General features: G+C 38.1%; 2 protein-coding genes across 2 annotated transcripts; both read right to left on the bottom strand.

The window, feature by feature from the left end:
• Positions 1 to 17: 17 nt before the first annotated feature.
• Positions 18 to 27,971, bottom strand: PAFAH1B2 (platelet activating factor acetylhydrolase 1b catalytic subunit 2). Its single transcript, XM_033119426.1, has 6 exons — positions 27,814 to 27,971; positions 21,849 to 21,936; positions 13,870 to 13,959; positions 12,970 to 13,086; positions 11,648 to 11,770; positions 18 to 7,203 (listed from the first exon to the last, which is right to left on the bottom strand). Exons 2-6 carry the CDS (start codon positions 21,927 to 21,929, stop codon positions 6,925 to 6,927), a joined length of 690 nt encoding a protein of 229 aa, XP_032975317.1. The 5' UTR covers positions 21,930 to 21,936; positions 27,814 to 27,971; the 3' UTR covers positions 18 to 6,924.
• LOC117029978 (NADH dehydrogenase [ubiquinone] 1 beta subcomplex subunit 3-like) lies at positions 11,151 to 11,569 on the bottom strand. The gene has a single exon (XM_033119427.1). It carries the CDS (start codon positions 11,505 to 11,507, stop codon positions 11,217 to 11,219), a length of 291 nt encoding a protein of 96 aa, XP_032975318.1. The 5' UTR covers positions 11,508 to 11,569; the 3' UTR covers positions 11,151 to 11,216.

The following is a 27,971-nucleotide window of genomic DNA, read 5'->3' as shown; positions in this document are numbered from 1 at the left end:
TTACTCTCATTCTGGGGATAAGGTCTCAAAACTCACATGGCTTCATGGTATTGTGGAAAAAGCAAGGACTTTGATGTCAGAAAGTTGTAGGTCTAAAGCCCTGCGTTGTGCACCTTAGGCAAATTAAACTTTCTGAGCCTTCAGGAGCCACGTCTCACTTCCATTGTCCTTCTAAATGCCTCACAGCCGAGCTGGGCTTGGGCTTGACTGCATTCATCATCCTGAAGTGTCTAAAGAGTAGGAGGGGAGTCAAGAGAGAGCAGTTTTGACTAAGTGAGCAGGACTTTCTGCCAGAGATAGATCAGCCACTTTCCATTTCCTAATCCTGGACTTTCACCATTTACACTGGGAAATGTGCACAATATATTCAAGCCCTGGGTCTGCTTCCCTGTGGCCATGTGATGGAAACATCAGAGCTTTCCAGGAAACGAGCCTGGTCATCAGGTTGCTGAAAACAAGCAGATAAATAATTGATCAACTCAAATCTGTGTCTCTAAAGATCACTGATAAAAATGAGCCAGCCATTCTTCTATTTCAAGCAAGCCTGAGTCTCGGCTAAGAAATCAGAAGATGCGACTGAAGAGCCTTTTGCTCCTCGCTGGCTGTATCTAAAGGTCATGTGCAGCTACCCAGTCCTTACTCCCCGTTGCTCTCAATAATAGAAAGGCCCCCCCCCCACTTCGGCTCAGATACAGGCCACAGCCCGTAGCTTCTCATGTTACTTCACTGGTCCTTGGAGCCTTCACAAAGGTGATTTTTCTCTCGCAATACCTTTGTTCCTCTGAACTAGTCTAGCTTTTTCTTCTAGCTTCATTTTTCCTATAAAAATTATCTATTAATTCCATCTAGTTCTAATCAAACAATTACAGAAAATGTCTCAAAAATTTTTGTAATAGGTATGATGTACTGCATCTTTGCTTTTGTTGTTCGTAAGTGAATTCTGTTTGCCCTTGCTCACCACTAGCAACAATGTGTATTGTTTCTCACAAGCAGCAGCAGCCTGTGGTAGGTCCTACTGCAAGAACAGGAATTGTAGTCAAGAGTTGTATTCCACTTGAACTTCTGACAGTTCCTGGCTAGTAGACCATGAACAAATCACTCAATCTCCTGTTCATTCATTCCTTCATTTATTCAGTGCCTAGTTTGTACTAGTTACCAAGCTAGGTCCTGGGAACACAGATACTTAAACACATTTTCTGTTCTTATGGAATTCATAATCTAGCAGTGTAGACAAATAGGTAAGCATATAGGACAGAGTAAGTGCAATGATAAAAGGTTTACACAGAGTATTATGGGGACTCAAGAGATGAGAGACCAGAGCTGGAAATAGAAATCAGAAAACACTCCAGGAGGCATCCCTGAGGGGTTCTTAAAAGATAAGTAGGAGCAGGAAGATATCCCAGGGGCAGGGATATTCCAGAAGAGTTGGGGGTCTCAACTGGGGGCCAAGACATAGACTCAAAGTTCAATGCCATTGTCATGAAAGTTCAAAGTAAGAGGTGTGTGGATATGAACTGAAGAGGGCCAGGTCATGGAGAGGACTGGATGTTACATTTAGTTCTTTGAATTATTAGAGATTATCAGTGAGCATACAGCAGTACACTAATGTGTCCTGAGTTCTTTACAGGTGTGCTGCCAAAGCTTGATCAGTGTGTAAAACGATATGTATTTTTATATAGCTTTTTGATATGCATTTGTTGATGTGACGATTTAAGCTAAAATAAGTCAGCAAATAAGCAAAAGGCAAGAGGTATAGCATAAAATCAGGCCAAAGACAGACCATGTGTTTAGCAAAACATTTCAGATCTTTACTTCATGGCTATGTAACAATATGTAGCTGAATTACGATTTCACCCTTGCCATGGCTGGAGAAAAGTAGGAGATGGATTCCCCTTGCCAGTTTTCCCCCAAATAGATGCTGTGAGGGAACTTCCCCCACACTACTTACTGTCTCTTCCACTTCTCCTGGGCCTAGACGTCCACATGGCTTGGTTTGGAGTCAAAGCCTCAGGCCCCAGGCTGCTTTCACAGCTGCTTTGTGATCTAAAGGGAAACTGCAAGCTGCTGACAAAGGCCTCTGGGGTAGGGGTGGGATGGGGAGGAACTTGGTGTGATTTGATATGGGGGAGAGCAACTAGAAAAACAAAAACGCCTCGGATTAGTATCTCCAAATTCTAACCTCTTCTAGGAGCAACCCATTTTAATCCGATAGCATCACTGTGGTGAAGAGTGATGAAGTGAATGTTACAAAAACCACAGAAACTTCTAGCTGCTCAGGAACATTCTATTGGCATAACAATAGCTGTAATTATTGGTGGGTGGCTGGTGGTATTAGTCATCAGGATAGGCCCTGATGACCCGTTGAGTAACTGACCCTTGTTCTAGTCACATAGCTCTCTGAAGAAGCTGCACTGGGGCAGGCTGTTTAGCTTGGGGAGGCAAGAGAGATAAATGAGAACCTTCCGTGCTCCTGTCCTGACTCTGTAGTCCCGTTGTTAGAGACTGATAGCACTCATTCAGTTCAGATGTGGTGGTCCACGCGTCATCGGACTAAACTATCTGCAAAACCGTTCTGGACCCACGTAAGAGTGGACTTCAAGTGAGGCGGCTGCGTTCTGAAGGTCTGATGTGAACCCTCCTTCAAGGTTTTCATCAGCTAATTATGGTCCCACTCCCAACCCTCAGCATATGGAAACGGGCAACTATTTTAGTTATCTTTCTGCCATTTATTTTGACTGTACTTACACTTTCCTGTTTCCTTTTAGATTTTGAGCCTTATCTACCCAAGTAGTATCTTCCTGTCAATCTGAACTTATTGACATGTTAATACAGTTGCTAGGCAGTCTTTTTGAACCCCTTCATGCATACCACCAAAACTTCTTTCTCCATAACACCGTAATCTAATTCCACTGCTGGTCTTAAGGTGGGAAATAATTTGGCCGGGTAATGCACTTGAAAGAAATTCTAATTCCGTGGCCACGTGGAGGATGAAAATAAAAAGTGTATCGACTGCAGAAAGACTGAAGGAAGCTGCTGTCTTGGTCCAGGCAAGAAGAGTGTCATTTTATCCCCAGGGGGCTTTCTAATGAAAGGAAACCAGTGAGGTGTCTGTCATGAACTCAGTAAATCAGAATCTAGAGGTAAAACAATATCCGAGGTTGAATGAGTAGTGGCAAGACCAAGGACTTTGAAGTGACGTAAATCTGCGTTCAAATCCCAGCTCACCCATTTAAATTACAACTCACTTTGAAAAAGATACAAAACCTCCCTGGGCCTCTCAGCCAACAGTAAAATGGGGATGCACCTACATAAAACGTTTAGGTGGTTAATAGAAGGGAAATATTAAGCTGAAGCTTTTCTTCCTAGATGGCACAGGAACTCAGAAGAGTCCAATCAATTTAAAGCACTTAAGTTCGTGATGGGAACAGTAGATATTCCAAAGTGTAAAAATCTAGTGATTATTAATATGAGAAATGGAGAAACAGTGGAAATTGGGGCATTTAATGTGAATAAATTCTAAAGACTGAAATTAGGAAAATGAGTCAAAAGGTCAACTTAATGGTTTAAGAGCTAATTCTGTTTGTAACTGGTAGATATTCTTAACCACTCTGAAATACTTCCTTTGGTTAAGATAGTCTTAACCACTCTGAAATATTCCCCATTTATCTGCTTAGGATTCCTTGTATCAGCTCATCCCACCCTACCATCCTACACTCCTGAGGAGATTAAATGATGAGGGTCAGCTTGGTACATTCAGTTCCACAGAACAGGAGCAAGATGATCTAAGTATCCAATTTGCTTGTGATAAGGTAGGGAGAAAACCACCCTTTCTCTTCTCCATTGGAATTTACACTATGATAAAGGAGGCAGAAAGACAGCAAATTTGAGTGAAATGTTTACATTTATATTGAAATATGCACTAAAACAGAATGAGATCTACTAGTTAATGAAACTTTGCCAAAGCACAATCACAAACTTCCATGGGGGAGGGAGGGTCCCATCAGCTAGCAGCAGTGATCCCCATGCAGGAACACCAAGGAGAAGCCTGGGAGACCCCACTCCAAAAAGCCTCCTTTCAAGAGACCCCCAATTCACTTCTCCCACATGCACCCACAGAGATTTAAGAGCATGGACATGCTCCACATTTTCAAATATTTTTAGTTTCTGCTTCACCGCAATAAATATAAAATTGGCAATGCTCATACACCACAGCACAAACAGCATTTCAGGCTTTAGCATACACCTGTAAACAGTGACTAGGTTAAAAAAAAATTAAAAAGAAAACTGGAATTTTAACAACAAGAGAGAATTCTTTAGAGCAGGGCATAAGCTACTCAAGATTTGTTTTTCTGGGTTTTTGACAAAAAATTTAGGTTGAGGCAGATACCCTCAACAGTCCAAATAGACCCAAGATGGTAGCCAGAGCACTGCCCACGGCAGTCTATTGTGGGCAGCAAAACAATAGGCCCTAGGTCACCCCGGCAGTGCATCTTCCACCTGCCACATTCCAGATGTGACCACAGAAATCTTTGTAGTGCCATCACCTGCTGCCACCTAGTGTAGCAGAAATGGGGGGGGGGGGGCCCAAAGGAATTAAAATTTGCTGGGAAAGGAACAGAATAATACCTCTGCTAGCTGCCGGGAAAGTTGGCCCCTTAATCACAATGACAACTAGGACATTTCACTTGGACAATGCATTCAATTTATATATACGTATGTATATACATAAATCTAAAGATTAAGCAGTAAGTTCTGCCACTGTAGAAAACGGGGATGTTAATCAAAGAAAAAAAGAGATGCACATTTTTTGCCTAAAGCAGTGTAAAGAAAGCTGGCAACTAATGAAAGCAGACTCAATATGTGAACATTAGCAATGGGGCAGACTTTTACTTAAAAGGACAGTCGTTCAAATACTATTGCTGGATAGCTCTGGTAGACAGAAAATATAGTAACATCTGAGGTTTACACATATAAGCAAAGGAGCTGAAGGTCAATTCACAAAGCAATATTAATCCTTAGTTAAGGGAAGCTCAAAGCCTATGCTGCCGGAATAACCTAATTGGTGTTTGGACCATACTCCCACCCTCTGACAGACAGAAGAAGATCTGCATAGGAACCTGTCTTTTCACATACAAAACCGTGGCTTCATTAATTCCACTCCTAGGAACTATAACTCAGCTAACGGGACAAAAAAAATCTGTCTTGAAAAATTCAAGAACCTGGGCTACTAAAAATAAAAAGGAAATTTTAATACAGTAAAAATTCAGTAAACGTGTATTTTCTGTTGTTAATGAAGACATGATACATTTTAAAAAAGTATGTATTTTTGGTTAAAAGACAAAAAACAAAAACAAAAATAATTCCTAAAAAGAGGCTTAACAAGAAAACAAATCCACCCAAGTTCTACCCCTCTTAATCAGAAGAGGCTCTCAGCACGAGTCAGCAACCCCCCCTCCAACACACAAAAAGCACTGCTATTGGCCTTGCGAGCAAAACGTAAGACATATGCCTTAGTTATTAAACTTGAACGTTAAGCACACTTATTACAGAGCACATTTGGATGGGTTACTTCAATACCCACCTGGTCCAGTTGAAAATACTGTGTTTGCAGATCCAGTTTGTACATATTTCATAGGTATATTAAACAATAAACCATCTATTAAACCTTATTTTTAAAATGGCAGTTCTTGTAGCTCAAACCATTAAGATTATAAAGAGGTGTCTTGCAGAAATTTTCAGATGAAGACACATTAAGGAGAAATCTTGGAAACTAAACAAACCTAGTTCTTTTTTACTAACTGGTGGGATCAAGCAGAATGTCTCATCCTGAAGAGCAACTTCACTCGTTTCCCCATAAGGAAAGGCCAAATTTTTCTAGACTGATATAATTTAAAAACTAAGCCAATAAAAAAAAAAATATACACCTTAAGATACTAGAAAACTTGAAATGATGTCAGGGCTTATGGAATGGGAAATAAGAGTTCTCATTTTTTTCCCCCCAAAAAAGGAATCTGTAACAGGTTTTAAAGGCAAAACAAAATAGACTCTGAATGTGGCTAGCACTACAGACTCTAGAGCACACAACATCACACAAGAATGAATCACACATCAGTAATACATGAGAGTAACTGGCTGGAGACTTAACACTTCCAGCAACAGAGCTCCTCGGTCAAAAATGTGTTAAAAGCTTGTAATGTCAACAAGGACCAAAAACCATAGGGCAGAAAGGCTGCATGCATGGGTCTATTATAGACACGATATTCAGCAGCATAAAAATAATACCCTCCATAGAGACCCCCAAATGGGGCAAAACCTATTTTTCACTGCTAAGCCTGGGAAAGACTAAGAGAGTGGAACAAACTCACTTGTAACTATAGCATCTCCCACATTTGAATGACAAGTATGTCCAATCTGATGCTGTATGTTAAAACACTGAGAATACATGTAAGTAAAGCAAAATAAAAACAAAAGACTACATTAACAACCTTCCAACCTTGGGGGAAAAAACAGCAACATGTTTTAAAGCCAAGTAGGTGTGAGTCTGATCATTATTATATATGACATAATCCATAGAAAGAAAGGCCAAGAAAAGAATCTTCATTTTGTTCGGTACTTAGGCTTGATGTTGTCCTAGGAAAAACAGTGATACTTCAACGAATGTGTCACACATACAACTAAAAAGTCCCCTTCTGGTTTCAAATGAATTTAAACAACAATCTTCCTTGGCTAATTTTTCTCCTGTGTCAAACAAAACCTTCTATGTACAGAATCAATTTAAATCCCTCCTCCCCTTCAAACACTAGATATGAACATCCAGGAACATTCTACAATGCAAAGTGCCTTAAGAAAGAGAAGGATTCTGTAGTGCCAGTGACATAACTGATCTGAGGAAGCCGGGATGCTATTACCACTGATGGGAGCCAGTCAGGCAATGGGGGTTTGTTTCTCCTCAGGTGTTTCCTCCAACAGCTGCATGATCAGTTCATGTAGGGGTTTGCATATCTTTGCGTAGCCCCCTCCTGTGAGATGCAAAAAATCAAACATGTCGTGGCAGGAGATGGCACCGTCCGAGTGCACGAAGCCCCCATCTATATCCAGGAGCTGAACATTGGCGAGCTTCGGTAGGGAAGCCTTGAGAAGTTGGTTCACCTTGGCATTCTTTTGCCTCAAAGGGTTGGGCTTCTCACCTCGAGGTAACAAACCCTGGGGAAGAGCAGAGAACATAAGATGAAAAGTCACTTGCATTTCTCTACTTACTTATTTGTGATTTCAGGTACTCCCGGAACACCCACCCCATTTGGCACTTTTTACACCTTTGATTTCTGGAACACTGGACTAGATTGGTTTTAGTAAAAGTTCTCTGACCATTCCTTCTCATCATGAGTTCCTCTTCCTCCTCTTGTCCCTGAATTGTTGGTGCTCGTCAGGGTCTTCTCCTGGGTCCACTGCTCTATCCTCCTCTAAACACCAGCCCAGATCTAGCCCTGAAGCTTCAGAACTACATACTGAGTGTGGGCTACAGAACCAAACCTGAATGTTCCTGAGGCACTCCCAACTTAACATGTCCAAAAGCCATTCATCATCCTCCCTTCTTCTACTTCAACTCTGCTCTTTCTACATTGTATCAACTGGTCATTCCTACACCCCAAGTCTCTCATTCCATAGCTTTCATCTATCATTAAATCACTCCGTTTTTGCATCCTATTTTTCTATTCCCCTTTTTTCTCCGTTCTGATTACACACACACTCATGGCTGGGAACGTATCACACTAGTCACCTCAATGAATGTAGTATCTCCTATCCTCCTACCTCCAATGTTGTCTTCCCTTCACATTCCCAACATAGTCGCTAGAATAATCTAGCTCAGATACACAGCTATTTATTAATGCCACATGGAACCTACAATACTGCACAAGAAACACAGCTAGAATAAATGCTGTCTTGATGACTCAAGACACATAACATTTGGTATGTAAAAACAGAGATGTGTACTAAGTTCATTTAAAAAAATTTTTTTTTGACTTTTCTATTTATTTTAAGTGTGTTTTCCAGGACCCATCAGCTCCCAGTGGCCCATGCGGGAATCGAACCGGCAACCTTGTTGTTATGAGCACTGTGCTCTAACCAACTGAGCTAACCGGCCACCCCTTAACTTTCATTCTTACTTTTCAGGTAAATCAGATGTAAATAAAAGCCTGGTCTCATATGGTAAGAGCAAGGTTTTAACATCTCAAACTAGAAACGGCCTTTACAGATAATCAAACCTATTATAATAAAATGATTGTCAGATATCCTGACATTTTAGTTGGTTTACAGCTGATGTCACATACTCAGTTATTGTTATTTAGGCCAAAATTTTGCCATCCGTTTCTTCTATAGAGTATGGGTAGGAGGTCTTATTTCACAAAAATAGTTTCTGTGGATGTTCTAGTAAAAAACTGTATTTTTTTAAGCCCAAAGTACTTGTTTTAAATTTTTTCAGCAAAATATTGGGCCTTGATTATAATTTATTGTGTGATTGTATAGTTCCAAAAGATAATTATGACTCCTTCTATCCTTGTTAAGTGCCTCAAAAATGTCACAGATGAGGTTACCTTAAACCCTAGCTTACATGACTATTACAAGTATAAAGCTCCGCCCCTCATAGTTAACAAAGAGCAGCCCTCAGTGCTGACATATCAGTCTGGCTGAGATATAATGAGCAATCAGGAAGAACGGCCAGTGAACAATACATACAGAGGGTGCCAAAAAAAAGTACACACATTTTAAGAAAGGAAAAAAATGTACTAAAATTTAATACAATGAATGACACTAGTATTTGATTAACGCCATCTTTTGAGCAAACATACTACACATTGCTACACAATTCAACTTTGAAAACTAATACATAGATAACATTTCTTAAAATGTGTATACATTTTTTTGGTACCTCCGGTATTTCGTTCTGACTTTCAAAGAATGCCACAGCAGTCAAAGCCATAAAGAATGATTAAGCCTCAGGAACAGGGCACCATACCTACTGGGATTTTCTTTCTATCTTTTTTTTTTTTAAAGATTTTATTGGGGAAGGGGAACAGGACTTTATTGGGGAAGTGTGTACTTCCAGGTCTTTTTTCCAAGTCAACCTTGTGGTCCTTTCAGTCTTAGTTGTGGAGGGCGCAGCTCAGCTCCAAGTCCAGTTGCTGTTTCCTAGTTGCAGGAGGCACAGCCCACCATCCCTTGCGGGAGTCCAACCGGCAACCTTGTGGTTGAGAGGACGTGCTCCAAACAGCTGGGCCATCCGGCAGCTCAGCTCAGCAGCAGCTCAGCTCAAGGTGCCGTATTCAATCTTAGTTGCAGGGGGCGGAGCCCACCATCCCTTGCGGGACGAGGAATTGAACTGGCAACCTTGTGGTTGAGAGCCCACTGACCCATGTGGGAACCGAACCGGCAGCCTTCGGAGTTAGGAGCACGGAACTCCAACGGCTTGAGCCATCGGACCAGCCCCAGGATTTTCAAGCAAGGATGAGAAAGCAGCTTATGTATTTGCATGTATTTTCCTAAACATATGAGTACCAAAGGTATGCCATGTGATTTCCCCCTATAATGATCAGTAATTGCTGAAATATTATGTTGAAAAAGTAAAATATTATGCTCCTAATCCCTTTACCATTTAACAACTATTTTAATTGTTGCCTTTTCTAATTGCATACTTTAAAATAATTCTAAATAAAATATACATACTGTTTGGTATTCCACTTTTTCACTTACATACACCATCAATTGTTTTCACACAGTCCTTGTAATTGTCCTATGATTAGTGCTATTACATTCAATGACTTGTGCAAATCATTCCCCCCTTGGGTTGATTATTTAGGTTATTGCCAATGTTTGAGTGTGGGTAGAACCACTGTATGTCAAATTTAAAAGTTTAGGTGAAACAAAGAATATTTATGGAGGATTTATTCAGCAACTTTCAAGCAACAAATCTGTCCTAAGCAACTACTGTGTACCAGGCACTGTACTGCAGAGGCGAACTCTTAACCACAATGTAATCCTTTCTGGAATAAGGCAAGATATAAACAAGTAAATTAAATTAAATTAAATACCATATTAAAAAAAAAAAACGACCTGGCTCCTCAGTACCTATAAGGGAAAATCCAAACCCCTAACATGGCATTCAAATTTCCACATGACCCGGCTGTGGCCTCTTTGTCCTCACCATCCCAGTCTCAAACTTTATTCAGTGACAACCCTAAAATTCTTCTAGCACTTTTGTTCACTAACCCAACAAACACATATATGTATAAGCCTTTGATCATTTTGTTTCTCCTCTGTAATACCTTCTCTTCCTTCCTAGCCTCATTTGTCTGGAAACCAACTAATTCTTTAAAACTAAACTCAGATATCAAATATGGCCTGGTCTCCTCTTACTCCCACTAAGCATACGGTATGATAATTCTCTCCTGAGGTTGCTGTGTCCATCCACTAGACTGTGAGCTCCTTGAGAGGGACTATGTCTTTTTATTTTTGTATACACAGGACCTAGGATAGTTAGTACCTTCTGCACAGTAATTTTCACGCTTGTGGAGTAAATTACTACCTTCTTAACACTAATTAAAGAACTGAACACATCAGATTTTGCTAAAACACATTTTTAATTGGACTAAGAATATCTACAGGTAAACATTTACACTGAAATAGACGGCTGTTTATCTCTGAGATAATGAAGACTTAACGCTTTAACTCTACAAAGGATAGCAATTTCTGTTAAGGGTAAGACTGTAGTGTACTCATTTTCTTGGTGACAGAATCTCTGATGTGTTAGAGAATTTAGAGATTCTAATAAATATACCATATTTAACATATTAACAGTGGAACAGAACAACGTATCTAAGCTAGTCCAAACTGAGATCTAATAAAAAGAGACACAAGACTAGGACAAGTCTCTTATGAAGTATTAAAAATAATCAAAAGACAATAAAGTAAATAAATAAGGCCACCTGAGACAACAAAGAGGATTTCCACTTTTAAACAAGGATGAGCAGATAAAAGATGACCCCACAGCTGGTCTGGGAAATGAGACCAGTAAGGCAATGGGATATAGAGAGGCCTGTCTCAGGGGTAACATAAACTGCTTCCACCTAAAGATTCTTTTTTTTTTTTTTTTTACAGTGAAGAAATCTTATCTTTATAAGAGAATGAAGAAGCCACTAAGATACTTCCAGGTATTATATTCAGTGATGCTTCTTGTCTTCATTCTTGGACTCCAGGTAATATTCAGCCCCTACAGCTATCACAAATGCAGCAAATCCCCATTTGAATCCTTTTAGTATTGCACCAACAAAGGAAACATTGTTTGCAAAGCCACCCATGTATCTCCAAGCTTCATTGCGGCCCCATGGATCCCTTCGCCCTCGTGCAGCCAACTTCTCTTGGACAATTTCTAATGGTGTCCCTTCTATCTTCCATTGTTTATAATCTGGAAGTTCCATTTTACTGTGACCATGTCCATGTTCATGGGCCATGTCTGACAGCAATCTGACCTCTCAGGACATTCAATATTGAATCCCTAAAGATTCTTTATACTAATGAACGATCCTATTTCTAAAAGATTCCTCAGCTGACCTAATGGCATCAAGGTCTCCACCCATCCGAGATTACATACCAATACAATGATTTTGGCCTGTGGCTGCCTTGTGTTGATAAGTTGTACAATGGCCTCGATTCCACCTGCTACTTCTTCTGCCGTATTTTCATGGTTGTTTGTTCCTACCCAGACAACAATGACCTATAATTTAGGAAAGGAAAAAAGGGGGGGGGTGGAGATAAATGCCCAGGAATAAAGGAGATTCTCAAATGGTACTGGACAACTTCAACTGAGCAGCCACCGTAAAACATTGATTCATGCCTCATATGTATCAGGATATACTCCAAGAAGATTAATACTTAAGTGGTAAAACTGTACTAGAAAGAAATGAGAATTATTTTATCATTGTGGAGTTGGAAGCTAATCTCTTAAAATCCACAATTATACAAAAAAGATAATAAATTAAATGTATAAAAATAAAACCTGCATGTCAAAAAAATTAAAGTGAAATCTAAGAAACCTGGGGGAAAATGTTTGCTACCCATATCAAAAAGTCTCCCTCACTAGAAGTACCTTATGGAAAAAAAATAACAAAAGTACCCAAGGGAGTGTAATGGGTATAAATACACTGTTGCACTCAACAAAAAGAGTCACTAGGCTGGAGGCTGGATGCATTTTTAACAGGTTTTTTTCTTTTAAAAAATTACATTTACAAAATGGCTATCATCTAGAGATATACATTTTGCTATGACTGAACAAAGTAACTTTCCATCCTGTCACAAGAGAGAGGAACATGGATGTGTTTTTCTGTTGGAAAGGCAAAGAATAAAATATAACTAAAGCAACTGTTACCAGTGGCTCAGTTTTGTCTTTTTCTTTGTTTGGGATTGAAAAAAAAAATTATATTCAGGACGTCTATAATGTGATAAGGTATCGGTACATATTTATTGTGAACCTTTGTTCACATCTGCTTCAAATTTTCTTCAGAAGGACTTGGAGGTTTTGATTACCAAATTTGTTTATGTGGTTAAATAGATCCAAAATTACTTCCTGAAGGGGATCATGGCCCCCTCTGAGCAGTTTCCCCCTCGTACTGCCTCAGGTTCACAGAACAGCGTACCTCTTTAGCATCACATCTCTTCCTACAGCTGAGAAGACAAGTATAACAACTACAAATACCACCTAAGCAAGCAGTACACTGATATCGCAATTAAATGTGTATTTGGAATGTTCTTAAGCAATGACAATATTATTTATCTTCAAAGGGGCACGAAGCAAAGAACAATAATGAAATATGCTTTAAAGAGGCCATTTTTTTAAAATACCAGTTTCAGACAATTTAACTATCTGAAAAAGACTCAAGATTAATGATATTTTTAAAAAAATAAGCTGCATTTTACCTTAGGTTTAATATTCTCCAGTTCGCCATTCTTTAGTCTCCATAAAACATGTCTTGTTGTATCTCCCCCAATTCCAAAATTCAGTGCATGGAGTGGGGAAAAAAGCTCTCGCCATATCTAAAAAGAGAAACACTTGATTTACTTAAGCTAAAATTAATGGGAAATAAAATCTCTCAATTGCAATGTGTTGTAAGACATCTGAAATAACACTTTCCATTTTCTGTATTCAAACATAACACTGTAAAATGGTGTGCTACTCACAATTTGAAGGGCTTTGAAGATGCCATTGTATAACTCAGCTCTTCATGAAGCATTATGTCTCAATTCAAGAACTGAGTTGCAACTCAACCTGACGCCCCTTAAGACTAGTAACATTGATAATTACGTTGCCAACTCAATAAACTCTTCTTTCCCTTTATTCAACATTTAAAGGAATAGGGTGAAGTAGAAACACGAGATGAAGAAATTTAGGGTGCTGGAGCCAAAAAGAAATAAAACTATCTTTCCTTTTAAATTTCCCTTGGAAGAATGCCTAAATTTAAAAAAAGATTTGGAACAGCTCACTACTAAAATACATAAAACAAGAAAATTGTAAAACACAAATAGTAAGAATTGAAAATTATGACTAGGACAAATATAATGTGAAGCTTCTTGGAAGCCAAGGCAAAAAAAGGAGGTTTAGTTATAAACAATGGTAAATTTTTAATCTCATCATGCTTAATGGCACAGAGTATTCCATTACGTAGGTCTGAGTTCCCTTATACTCTGAATTAGAGCTTCTCTAAAGTATCATGCCTAAGTCTATAGGTTCAGCTCAGAATGAAAGTCTGCTGGTGATGAATATCACATTTACATTAGCAGGCAAGAGCCGCCCCCACCGTCCCTTCCTTCCATCTTTACCTCATATTGCTGCATTAATTGCACCATGGAGTCCCCCACAAACAGTACATCAGGCTCTTTGTCTTTACAGTCGAGGACAAATCTGTTGTGCTGGTTTGAAGAAGAAGGAAAAATTAGTAACTGGCATTTCTTTCCCTGTGAGATTTCTTGGCCTAGCCAGAACAGTTGTCCAACTAGTTATTCTGTTGTTAAACATTCTATTTGGTCTGTCCCTAAAGTTGCTTCCTCTTGATTTGCAATTAAAGCTAGAACTTTCTTCCCTCCCTCACCATATGATCAATTCTAGGATGCTCAAGAAAACTGGAATTTTACTGAAACCAGAAGAGAAAAATACATTTAACATGTTTTTTTAAAAACTTACCTTTTGCTCAAATTTTTAAAAGGAAAATTTCACATACACACAGAAAAGTTGAAGTAATACAATGAACACCTGTACATCCTCCATCTATATTCAACAATAACATTTTCCCATATTTGCTTTATCATTGTGTGTGTCTGCTGAACCATTTGCAGGTAAGCTACAAACATCGTGATTCTTCACCCTTAAACATTCCAGTATGCATCTCTTAAGTGTAAGGACAGTCTCCTGTAAAGCCACAAAACTACTATTACATCTAAGAAAATGAACGATAATCCCATAATATCTAATATTCAATCCACATTCAATCTTTCCATTTGTTCCAAGAGTTGGAGAAAGTATTATATCTGTTTCTTCTATCCAATCAAGAAGTATGTATTTTATTTGGACGTTTTTAATACGCCTTTGAAAATGTCTGTTAACTCCAAATGCGAGACACTGGCAAACTAGGACCCCAGCCTAATCCAAGTTCAGAAGCAATAGTGACTTAGTCCTGGAATACTTCTCTTTGCTCTAAAGGCACAAGACACTTTCTAAAATGGATTTCACCTGTCAATGCTAAAGGACATAGCTTAAATTTTTATATTCACCCCTGCAACAAATTTACACGATGCTTTCTTTAGGCAGCAGGTCCCTAAACCAGTCCTACAGAAAGGTCCAAATGTTGTTTCTTTTTCTCAAACTACATTCAATTATGCTCCCCCTAGGAATTAAGGTAGAGTTACTACTTATCGGCTGATAATACCAATGGCAGATGACACTATGTTGGGACTGAGATATTCATCTGCTATAGGGGAAAATACAAACATATTTCTGGAAATAATTTGACAATTTATTGAAACAGTTCCTCTGTTAAGGTGATGGGATTTGGATAGCTTTTTCTTTATTCTCATGTCCATGTCTTGTGTAAATAAATTTTTTTAAAAATTACTATTGTTTCAATAAGTAATTTTAAACTAAAGGGATAAGATGAGCAAGAATAAAACTTTAGCTAGCAAGCAGGTCACATCACTCTCGACTGTGTGTACTATGTAGAAATACCAACTACCTTTCAATACGTAAAATAGCTCATGTTTATAGAAGGTCCTGGAATTTAGGCTCTGTTATTCCAACAGGTCTAATCTACTTTTTTTTTTTAAGTATAAAAGTAGTTGCAGGGAAGTTTGGAAAAAATACTTTTTTTTTTTAAGTATAAAAGTAGTTGCAGGGAAGTTTGGAAAAATATCAAAACAAAACACCTGTAATTCTACCATCTTAACTCAGTAACTACCGTGTTTCCCCAAAAATAAGACCTAGATGGACCATCAGCTCTAATGCGTCTTTTGGAACAAAAATTAATATAAGACCCGGTATTATATTATATTATACCCGGTCTTATAATAAAATAAGACTGGGTCTTATATTAATTTTTACTCCAAAAGACGCATTACAGCTGATGGTCCGGCTAGGTCTTATTTTCAGGGAAACAGGGTATGTACTTGGAGCTACATGATTTTCAGAACCATAATTTTTAATGGCCACATAATATCCTACTGAATGCATCCATTGACATACCCATTTTTTTTCTTAGCTCTTTTTCCTACTGATAGACTTACCAGTCGCCTCCTATTTACTGTGATGAAGAAGTTTACACAAATTTTTTACATTTGGGGAATTCTTAAGTCAAAGGACATTAATATTTTCATGGATCTTGGATATATTTCCAAATTCTTAACAAAAGGGCTACATCTATCCTGACTCCAGTAATATATTGGAACTAGTTTTACCATACTCACACCTGCACTGGATATTAGTATTTTTCTCTCCCTCCTTTCTCTTCCCATTGTTTAAATCTGTACTTTTTGTAAACAAAACACTTAAGTCAAACACTTCCTGTCATGTTTATTGAGATAATTACCTAATGGTAACTTAAGGATATTTTTATTGATAACATAACAAAAAATATCAATGCTTCATCTTTAATATTTACTGCTGATATTTTCCTCAGTCTGCCCTAAGCCTTCTTTTTCTGGTTAATGTTTGATATGATTTATATTAAATTTATCTATAATCAAGTCTTTCAATGTCACCCTTAAAAACCTTTTATTATGGAAAATATCGAACATACAAAAAAAAAAGAGAACACAAGAATCTCCATGTATCCACCATCATCAGCTACAGCAACCATCTTATTGCCACTATTATTTCAGTCAGTCCCCAAACTACTGTGCCACCCATCCTCAGACTATTTTGAAGGTAATTGAAGATACAGCATTTCATATATAAATATTTCAGTATGTACCTCTTAAAAGTTTAAAAAAATGACCACAATACCAATTTTACTTCTCCAAATTAGTAGTAATTCTTAAATATCAACAAATAACCAGTGTTCAAATTCAATGTCATAAAATTTTTTTGTTTTACAATTGTTTTTTTAAATCAGAATCCAAACGATTTGTTTCTTAAATCACTTTTAATCTACAAGTTCCCCCTCCGTCTGTCACCATCTCCCAACCTTACTCTCTAAGAAATGTGACTGCTGACCTAGAGAACTTCCTATAGTCTGGATTTTGTTCTTTGCATTCTTGTGGTGGTGGTGAACGTGTATATCTGTTCCAGGTATTTCCTGATGTGTGGTAAAGTCTACATTAGGGTTTGATATTTTGGCAATACTTCATGGGTAAATCACTTCAATACTTGTTTTAATCATAGTTTTTTTTCTTTCGATGTTTCAAAATAATTTTAGATTTACTGAAGAGTTGCAAAGATAGTAGAGTATTCCCACATACCCATCACTCAGCTTCCTACAATGTTAACATCTTACAGAAGCGTGCTACATTTGTCAAAACTAAAAAATTAACATTGGTAAATATTATCCACTAAAACAGACTTTATTCAGGTCTCACCAATATTTCCACTAATATCTGTTTTCTATTTCCAGAACCAATCCAGGTATCACATCACATTTAGTCTACATGTCTCCTTAGTCTCTTTTAATACACGACAGTTTCTTGGTCTTTCCTTGTCTTTCATGACTTTGACATGTTGTGGTCAGGTGTTTTGCAGAATGTCCCTCAATTTGGGTTTGTCTAATGTTTTCTCATGAGTAGCCTGAAGTTATGGATTTTTTTTTTGAAGACTATCACAGAGGTGATGGCCCGTGTTGTATCCTATTGGGGGGCACATGATACCAATATGACTCATTTCTGGTGATGTTAACATCAAACACTTGGTTAAGGTGGTGTGTGACACATTTCTGCACTACAAAGTTATTATTTTTCTTTCCATACTCTATTTGTTAGAAGTGAGACACTAAATCCAGCCCACACTAAAGGTGGGGGTGGGAGGGAATTAAGTTCCACCTCCTGGAAAGAAGGTAAGTGGTCATATATTAAAACCACCAAAGACATTTATAGGGCAATACTTTGAGGCTAGGCAAATAGACTGTTTGTCTTTAAAGTTGTATCCACTAATTTTAGTATTCATCAATGGATACTGCCTACAGTAATTATTACTATGGTGTTCTAATCATGATTTTCTTTTCCCTCCTTCCTTCTACATTAATTAAAATTATTCTGTGAAGATTTGGCCTGTCTCCCCTACTTATTTATTTATCCTATCATTTATAGCAAAATGCATTAATGATTTACTTTATTGTTATAAACCAATAACATTGCCATTTATTAAGTTGCTCAAATTTTCCAGCTTTGCACTTTGGGTATTCTTTCAGATTGGCTCCAAGCAATCAGTCAGTATCTCTGCTGAGATAAGCCAGTATCACATGTCTTCTGTGATGCACTGAGGATACATCGTATCAGTGGTATTCCTGTCACCCATTTCTTTCCTTTTCTTTTTTGAGTACTTCCTTGCTTTCTTGCACTATAAGATCCTCCAGGCTCATCTTTTATTTTCTCTGTTCCAGTTGTAGAATCAATCATTTTTCCAAGAAGCCCTAATTCCTTTCATTGGAGAACTGTATTTAAAAACCAAGTTCTGTGTGTATAATATATTTTAATATTTAGGAAAGTTAGTCCTTCCATATTATGTTTTTAAAAAATTTTAACATTCACATATTTTTTTCCTTCCTTGACTATAATTTTTTCCAGTAATTGCTAATTATTTAAAGCCTGCGAATTTATGCCAGGAACAGCAAAGGCATCAAGTTTTAGTTACTACTTTCAATAAAGTTATAAATAATCTAAATGTCCATCAATGAAAAAATGGACAAATCCATTGTGGTATTTTCATACAGAGCAATGGAATACCATTAAAGAGAGAAATAAATAAACTATAGCTACACTTTTAACATGCATGATATACTGCAGAAAAACACATTCACAGAGATACTATTTATACAAAGTTTAAAAACATGCAAGAAATACTGTTATTTATTTTTTTTTAATTTTCATAGAAGTAACATTGGTTAATAATACTATGTAAGTTCCAGGTGTACAATATTATAATTTGGTAACTCTATACACTACAAAGTGCTCACCATCAAAAGACATTACATACAATATGTACATATATGAAAAAAACAAAGATTTAGGATACTGGTTTGGGGGTGGGAAAGTAGAAAATGGAAAAAAAGGTGATCAATGAGGGGTATCCAGAGAACAACTATTCTAATAACAATGTTTTATTTTTTTAGGACGAGTGGCAAATACACCGATGCATAAAATATTTAATAATATTTTTTAAAGATATAAACAAATGAGGAAGATTAAGTAAAAATAACCAAATGGTTGATTCCTATGAGAAATGCTGGGGGAAAAAGCCTACTATCACTCAAAATAAGCTAGTTGATAGACTGATTTTTAAGCCTGGGAAGATAAAGACGTAAAGAATACTATTACACCTATAAAGAGTATAAAGAGAATCACTAAATTCTAAAACATGAAATTGGGGACTTAAAATAATACTGACTTGTTACTTCAAAGAGGTAACATTGTTGGAAACAGATAAAGGTTAAATATAATAATTGTCAATTGATAAGTTTATTAAAAGGAAGCTAAGAATATTGAAGAAAATAAAGTGCTAAAAAAAAACGTGACATATCAAGATGACAAAGGGCCCAGCTAACAGGGATTCCTACTTGCTCAACATGGGACAATTTAACTTGAGCTTCAAAATTACAATGGCTTATAACTCGCTGAATCAAATAAGAACCCATGGGTCCATACTAGAAAAAAAAAATAAGTGGGCCGGCCTGGTGGCTCAGGTGGTTGGAGCACCAGACTCCTAACGCCAAGGTTGCCGGTTCGATTCCCACATGGGCCAGTGAGATGCACCCTCTACAACTAAGATCGTGAACAACAGCTCTCCCTGGAGCTGGGATGCCGCAAGCATCTGGAGGCCAGTGTGAGTGGCCAGCAGCCAGTGTGGGCTGCTGTGTGCTATTGTGGTCTACCGTGTGCCGCCATGAGCGGCTGGTGGCCAGTGTGAGCGGCTAGCAGCCAGTGTGAGTGGCTAGCAGCTATTGAGAGTGGCCGACCAGCGACCAATTGCCTGGGGGGGAGGGTGGCAAGGCTCATAATACCAGCATGGGCCAGGGAGCTGTGTCCTACACAACCAGACTGAGAAACAACGGCTTGAACCGGAGTGGGGGATGCGAAAGAAAGGGGGCGGGGAGTAAGAATTGGTTTAGACCAATACCATTTTACCAAGTGATCAAAGCTAATGCAACAGGTGCTCAAATACCGTCGTTTTGTTCACTGTTGTTTCACTGTAATGTTGATATGCTACAGAGCTTAACTCTTGTTTATATCAATTGGCCTATAGTACATTAAAGCAATTGTCACAACAGGTGAAAACTTGGACTACCATTGGATTTTTCTTAATTTTCATCATTTTGAATTGTGTGCACTATCATTGCTACATCAGTTTGATATCAGTGTTGCAAAATTATCAGTTATATTTGCTGTTTATAATCTATTTGTAGCTTAGGATTTAAACGGATTTAATCCATTTTTAAAGCTGAATTTTTCTGAATAGGAACAACTCTGCAATATGAGTTTTCATAGTGATTAAACCAATTAGAACGTTCATTACTAGTAGTTGAGAGCACATGTTCATATAGGAATATAAAAATCAATGAATATTTGGTAAATTCCAACAGGCTTTTACCATGAATGTAATTTTGTGTTGAACAATTAAGATACAATTACAGCTATAATTTTGGATAATATCAACTGGTTAACAATAAAGTGACAAAAGCTCAAAAAAAAATTAACCTATAAAGTTGATTTCATTATACATCATTTTGCTTCAAGTCACAGAACCTATTGACGATAAGTGAGGACTTAATGTATCACCAATGAGACAAACCAACATCATGTGTCTTCTATGTGATGCACTGAGGACACCACTTTATTGATATTACTGCCAAAAATGCATATTCTAAATCTTGATTATGAGGAAAAGATAAAGTCAAATTGAGGGACTCTACAAAATGAATGGCCTATACTATTCCAAACTGTCAATGTCATGAATAACAAAGTCTAAGACATGTTTCAGATTATAGGAGAATAAAGAGATATGACAAATAAATGCAATGTGTGATTCTAGACTGGGAATAAAATTAATATAAAGAACATTATTGGGACAACTGGAAAAGTATTCAAAAATTGAATGTGGTTTTTGAATTAGTAACAGTATAATATCAAGGTTAAATTTCCTGAAAAACAATACTATAGTTATGTAAGAAAATGTCATTGTACTTAGAAAACACTGAAATATTCAGAGGTGAAGGGGCACGATGACTGCAACTTATTCTCAAATGGTTCAGAAAAAAACAGTATTTTGAAATATATGCAAACAAGTATAAACAGAATAATTAGGCAGATGTGGTAAAATATTAAGAACTGGCAAGTCTTGATAAAGGATATAGGGAGTTCTTTCTAAAATTTCCGGAGTATTTCAGGTATAAAACAAATTAAGTCATGGGGATGTAATGCACAGCATAGGGAATATAGTCAATAATATTGTGATAGCATGGTACAGTGCCAGATGGTTGCTGGACTTGTGGTGATCACTTCTTTAGTTATATAAATGTTGAATAACTGTGGTATACACCCGAAACTAATATAATATTGTATGTTAGCTATATTTTAAAAAAAACCTTTTAAACAATTTCAAAGGCTTAAAAAATACTGTAGAGACATTGTTATCTTCGAAAATTAACAGAGGGCAATTACCATGCTTTCAAACTATTCTTCAGTTCCAATGTCAGATAGTGACTAGGCATGATATTTCTCTTTCTTTTTTTTAAATTTCTTTTATTGGGGAATATTGGGGAACAGTGTGTTTTTTCCAGGGCCCATCAGCTCCAATTCGTTGTCCTTCAATCTAGTTGTGGAGGACGCAGCTCAGCTCCAAGTCCAGTCTCCGTTTTCGATCTTTAGTTGCAGGGGGCGCAGCCCACCATCCCATGTGGGAGTTGAACTGGCAACCTTGTTAAGAGCTCGTGTTCTAACCAACTGAGCCATCCGGCTGCCCCAGGCATGGTATTTCTAACATTAGACTTTTATTTACCATAATAATAAATCCTTGTTGACCAATAAAAATACCCCTGTGCTCAAAAGTCTCTCAAAAATTGAAGAGATTCATCTCATGTGGATAATACATATGTACTTCCTTTTACCTGAGACATCCATCTGTCATCTCCTTGAATATCTTCCGCTGCATGTGGAATGGCTGCTGGGTTTGAGTCTCCTTGGCTCATTCTATACCTGAGGAAAAAAATGTCTATGTCATGTTTCATTTATTAACAGGAATGTTTATTTGTTACCACTTAAATACTATATGTCAGGTTAATTTAAATTTCATTGTGGTCTTGCCCAGAAACAAAATGGACTTGATTTGCAGCAGAGATGAGTTCCAGGATACAAATGCTTAAGTCTCATAAATACCTAGCATCACTAAACTTCCAGACAGGCTTGAATATCATTTAGGAACGGTGCATTTTATTTTAAAAATCTACTCCAAGTATATACTTTACATCTATATTACATTTTCACGATTACGTATTACTGTACTATTGTAACTACCAAATGACACAAGGAATCAGACACTTACAGTTCAAAGAAATCTACATTACAGCCTTTAAGACTGCTAGAGTTACACACTTAAGAATTACTACAGCAATGATTAGAATCCACTGGTTACTATCATCACACAAATACTATACTACATACTAAGATAAAATTAGTCATAGCTTTGGCCCTGGTTTTGACAAATGTTTACTAGGTATTTTTATTTTTGACAAGTCTCTGAGAAAATTTTATTAACGATAAGTCCAAATATGGCATCTGATAGTGCAAAAGAAGGAATAAATCAAATTCAGAAAATTAGAAATGCTAATCTTCTAGAAAGACAAATAAGAAACCAGGCTGTTTTCATCCAACTCTAGAGAATACATACTAGAGGCATGAGGCTCAAGAGATCACTTGGCAAATGCAAAGGATGATGAAAAAGAAAAATCTAGGGCTTTGTGCCTTATAGAAAAGGAGGCCATACTCTTGGAAAGAGGACTGAGTTTCACCACTAATTATGCAAACAAAGTAGCTCAGTTCTAAATGACACTAGGTCTAAAAAAAAAATTAGGCTCAGGTTTAGGCCCAAATCTGACTGAAGATGTAAAATACCACCTACACCCTGTGTATGTATTTCTTTAGGTTACTAAAATTTGCAACTATCAGAAAATTATAGCTATGAAGGATCATATGTTCTATGTTTTATACATACTACCTCCAATCCTTACAAAAGCACTGCAAAATGAGGAAAAGAAGGATCGGACAATTTAGGTAATTTGCACAGTGAGTGTCTGACCCCAGTAACTTCACGTCTAGCCCACTGATCACAAACCAGTTCATGATGACTCCCTACAGGGGGCCTTATATCCAAGCACATCATCTAAAAAACATATAGGGAGCTAAAAAGATCAACATAAAATACAAGAATCAGGAAGAACTGCAAAAGGAATTTGTATAGTTCCAAACAGAGTACACATGGTATCTGCTTGGGCTTTCCCTGTCTAAGAAAGGTATGGAAAATTAAAAGATGCATAAAGGAAAAAGAAAAATGATTAAAGGGGTTAAAATAAACAGCCACATACAATTGGTTAATTTGGGGGTTTTGCTTTTGTTTTTAAACTCATAAAATATTCAATACCTTCTATATAAAAGTGTCTTTGGGTCTAAGTTCAATTTTAGATTTAAGTCTGGCTGTTCAGATTAAATATGACATGATACTTACTAATAGTTTTGGTTTAAAAAGTACCTCTCTTCTCTAAGGGGTAACCAACTTCTCCCACTTTATGGATTTCAAAATTAAATAAACAATGTAAAGAAATATTAACAACAAACAGCTCCATTTTCCACTCACTAATTGAAAAACCCTATTTCCTAACTTTTTAAATAGATTTAAGAAACCATTTCATTAGTTTGTTCTCATTTATTTTCCCACCTGGGTATTCTGAGGCAAAAGTTAACTAACACAGAATTAATTGAGAGTATAATTGAGAGATCACGACTGAAAAGGAGAAAACTAACCTGCCCTACTCTCACTATATGATTATATAACTGAAACGATTTTTACCGGGGATTGTTTAAAGAGTAAGAGTGACACACTGTGAATGTGAGGTGCCTTCATAATAACATGTACTCAAATACAACCCTCACCACTTAACAGACAAAATGTAGGCCCTTAAGTTCATTTCAGTTCTTGGGATACTATGTCGCCATCTCGTTGAAAAACTTAAAAAGAATTTTGCTACCTGGAGGGTGTCTAAATGAAAGGAGCCGAGATGGCGAGAACCTGAAAACCTGTCATACTATAAATAGTTGGGACAAAATGGATGTTTGTAATCTGTATAAAAACTGGTTGGGGAAGTGGAAGACACCGACATAAACAGTTGTTAAAAGTATTCAAACATTACTAAGAAGAGATATGAGGCTTATTCTGCATGTTCTCCAAAGAGGAAGACAGGGCTAATGGAGAGAATATACAGTGACACAAATTTCTAACAAGTATGACTACAAAATGACACGGCCTGTCTCTCAAGGTAGATTCCTCCAACAGAAATTCAAAGACAGGCTAGGTGAACACCTAATGGGAAAGCATAAAGTGAACTAAAGCATGTGACTAAAGATTGGTTCAGATTAGTGGGGTCCAAACCTTTTTTAATGTTTTAGATCTTGAAATGCACCTCAATATATGTATTTATTCATTTATAAATTAAATATGTGAATTATTGTTAATCTGTATATTATATTGTTAATTATATTAATATATATATTGTAACATATACATACGTTAGTAAGGTTTATTTTTTCCTTTTTTACATTAAAAAATAAATGCAAAAGGAAATTCTAAATTTTTCCCTGAATTACAATGGATCACCTTATGCATCCACAGTGGAGCACATACTCTACTTTACAAGTCCAATGGTCTATATAAACTACAAGATCTCGTTAGAGCTATGATTCAATTTACAGACAGGGATTTTCAGAGTTCTCCCAACAAGTAAACAACTGATCCAAAATAATAACTGCAATTAAGACTTATTAAGAATTTACTATTTACAAGATACTGTGCTAGAAGCTTTGTTACTGAAATAAAACTAAGCCTCAGTTTTAGGGAACATACTCCATGATAGGGAAAGCTAGGATTTGAACTCTGTGGCCCAGTTAAAAGGGATTCCCACTTGCTCAACCTGGGACAATTTAATTTGAGCTTCAAAATTACAATGGCTTATAACCCACTGAATACAATAAGAACCCATGGGTCCATACTATAAAAAATAAGTAAGCACTGGTTTAGGCCAATACCATCTTAACCAAGTGATCAAAGCTAATGCAGCAGGTGCTCAAATACCGTCGTTCTGTTCACTGTTGTTTTGCTGTAATGCTGATATGCTGCAGAGCTTAACTCTTGTTTGTATCAATTGGCCTATAGTACATATCATCTGGGTGATACTCCTCCAAAGCCTGTAACTCTTGAGCAAAGGACATTAGGCTTTATACAGAAAACAGTATACAAAACAATGATAAATCCTAATTTACTAAGTTAACTTACATCTTCTATTACTACTTCCCTAATTTAATGGCATTCTGATACCCTGAGAAAAATACTTTCATCTTGGTCCTAAATTTTTTCATGGGCAAAATGAAAAGCTATATGGACAGAGAAACTGAGGAACAAAGTGTCACTTATGCGAGGCTACCAGGCAGGTAGAGGCTAGGAGAATATCACATAATAGTCCCAATTAGCTAGTTTTGTGTGTTTTTTTTAAACTTTGTATACAAGGTCATCCATCCATCCTTCCTCTGCAAGGTAAAGCATCTGAGCAAAAATTTGTTTCTTTGTGCCTTCAGACACTTGGATTTTGTATTATTTCGCCAAATCAAAATCTTACATTACAAAGTAGCTTTCAGTTTTACAGATGCCTATGGCTTGGTAACATTTTTAAACAGCAGGTAAAGAAAAACTGAGCCACAAACCTATGCAGTCTCTTTAAGGACCAGGTTGGAAATGTACAACCTAAGAAACTATGCATTTAGAGGATTCAAATAATTTGGGAATTAGATAAAATAAACTGTTGTATTCTTTACAATAAAAATGAAGAATGAATGAGAGAACAGCCTGTGGGTAGGTCACAAAAATCTGAGCGATTTTGGGTTTCTTGCCTCAGGTAGAAAGTAATGTTGTAACATGGTGGTATTCAGAATGGTGAAGTTCTAATCAGTAACACCAAAAAAGTACCAACAGGGAGGGATCTGACTATCTCATCTTTCCAATTCATAATAATCTCCTGCGGGCAGCATTAACTTCTCAGATCACAAACAGCAGGTTCAGTCAGAAAAACTCAGCCAAATAGAGGTAAAGGCCCAAAGAATACAAGTTTCGTTAATTGATAAGGAAAGACTTTATGCCAGGGAAGCTTTAATTATCCATTAAAATAAATTCCCTGGGAAGATAAGAGATCGGCACAGCATTTCCCAATTTTCCTGCATTTTCTATCTTCTCTACTTAACTTTGACTATGACAGCATAACAGCAGAATTTCCAGATGCTTATACCAGCATGGTGGAGTGGGTCTAATCAGAAACCAGTACCAACAACAAAGAACTATAAATTTTCAAGTGGAGCTGGTTGTTTCTTTAGTTTAATTAAGCAGGAAACAGAGAGGGAAAGTTGCATTAAGAATTAAAAGATTTAGAATGTTTCCACTTTGACCTAAAACTCGTCCTTTTGTCTCAGAGGCAGTTGGTAGGGTCATTCTGAAGGGGAAGCAGGCTTCATCCTGAATACCCTGACTCACTGGGCTGGTGGGTGGTTCCCTGGGGTTCCAGCACATCCATAATTTATTATCAAATGCCCAAAACAACAAATTAAAGCACAGTGATTTTGTACTCCTCCCCTGATCCCCCACAAGGAGGCAACCTTTATTATCAGAACAATGTGCCCAGAAGAAGAATCTAAAGACACAGGCATATCCAAGGCAAAGGCTATTCAAATACTCGGGGTAGACAATCCTGTGTTTTCTCCTCCTTTCTCCACAGCTTTACCTCCCCTCCCCCAATTTAAAGTTGTACAAAATGAGGTCCCAAGATGGGTTTAAGTGGTCTTCCCTTTCTCCGTGGGTAAGCTCTAAAAAGAGGCCAGAGCTTCAAGTGTTTGCTTTTCTTAAGGTTTACATATGAATTATGAAAAGCAACGCTGGCCTTGGAGCTATGGAAAACAGTACAGTGAGTCACCCACCATAGGCCAGAAGGTCCTAATCTGGTGAACGGGCATGGACCAGGTAAAAAGCCCTAAGAAAACCTACCCACTGGCAGGTTTAACTAGCTCGTTGACGATGGGCAAATCACCAGCCTCGCCGGCCCCATCTCTAAAATGAGGTGCTGGACTGGATAGGCCTTTAAGAATAATCCCTTCTGAGTCGTGACAGTCCATGCATTTTTAAAATATGCTAGAGGAGAAAATGGAAAAGTTTCTAAAGAGTTGAAATTTTTCAACAAAAGGGGAGGAAAAGTACTCAGTCAAAAAACAACTGAGAAATCGGGTTGGGCCGGCGTTAAAGGACTCAGACAAGGGGAAAGGGGAGAGGCGGATCGGAGGTGCAGCGGCAGGAATGGAGGGAAAGGCACGGCAACAGCTGAGACTGGAGACAGAAGAGTTGCTACAAATGGTGCTGACAGCGGCGAAGCATCGGCCAAAGGGAGCTGGGGTGCAAGGAGGCCTCCCGCAGGAGGTGGACGGGGAAAGGCGGTGCGCCCCGCCAGTGTATTCCTCCACGGATAAAGGCGGGGTGGAGGAGGCAGCCAGAGGCAGAGAGTCCACAGGTTTGAGGGTGGGGTGCTGGGGAAAGGCTTTAGGGGGCCGACGAGCTGCCCGAAGGTCCAGGGCCAGCGCCGGCCGCTGGGAAATCAACGCCGCACCCGCGCAAAAGGCGGGCGCGCGCGCGGCCCCCCAAGGGTCGGCGGGGAGGAAGGGCCCAGGAGAGTGGGGGAGGGGAGGTCGCGGGCCTCTCACAATAACCAATCGCAGCCCCTTCCAACCCCAAGCTCTAAGCCACAGGCTCCCCGCGACCCTGGATGTACTCACTCAGACAGAGGGTCCTGCGGGCCCCAAGCGGCTGCGGCGTCGGCGGGTGGCGCGTCTGTCGCTCGCTCAGTCCCGGCGGCCCGGCTCCGGCGCGTCCCTCCTCGGGCCCCAACACCAGCAGCAGCACCCCCACTTCCGGTACTCCTGCCACTCAGGCA

This window comes from Rhinolophus ferrumequinum, chromosome 11 (genome assembly GCF_004115265.2).
Source record: "Rhinolophus ferrumequinum isolate MPI-CBG mRhiFer1 chromosome 11, mRhiFer1_v1.p, whole genome shotgun sequence".
In the NCBI taxonomy this organism is placed as follows: domain Eukaryota; kingdom Metazoa; phylum Chordata; class Mammalia; order Chiroptera; family Rhinolophidae; genus Rhinolophus; species Rhinolophus ferrumequinum.
The sequence above is the reverse complement of the archived record's forward strand: the minus strand, read 5'-3'. Positions and strand labels throughout refer to the sequence as shown.

Bases quoted from the DNA above. Each gene is read 5' to 3' on its own strand.
- LOC117029978 (XM_033119427.1), bottom strand. From the start codon at position 11,507: ATGGCCCATGAACATGGACATGGTCACAGTAAAATGGAACTTCCAGAT.
- PAFAH1B2 (XM_033119426.1), bottom strand. From the start codon at position 21,929: ATGAGCCAAGGAGACTCAAACCCAGCAGCCATTCCACATGCAGCGGAA. The intron at 13,087-13,869 runs GTAAAGATGGAA...TTCTCTTTTTAG, and splicing joins AATTAATGCAGCAATATGAG to ATATGGCGAGAGCTTTTTTC. The intron at 7,204-11,647 runs GTATGTAATCTC...GCTCTTCCCCAG, and splicing joins AGGCCAAAATCATTGTATTG to GGTTTGTTACCTCGAGGTGA.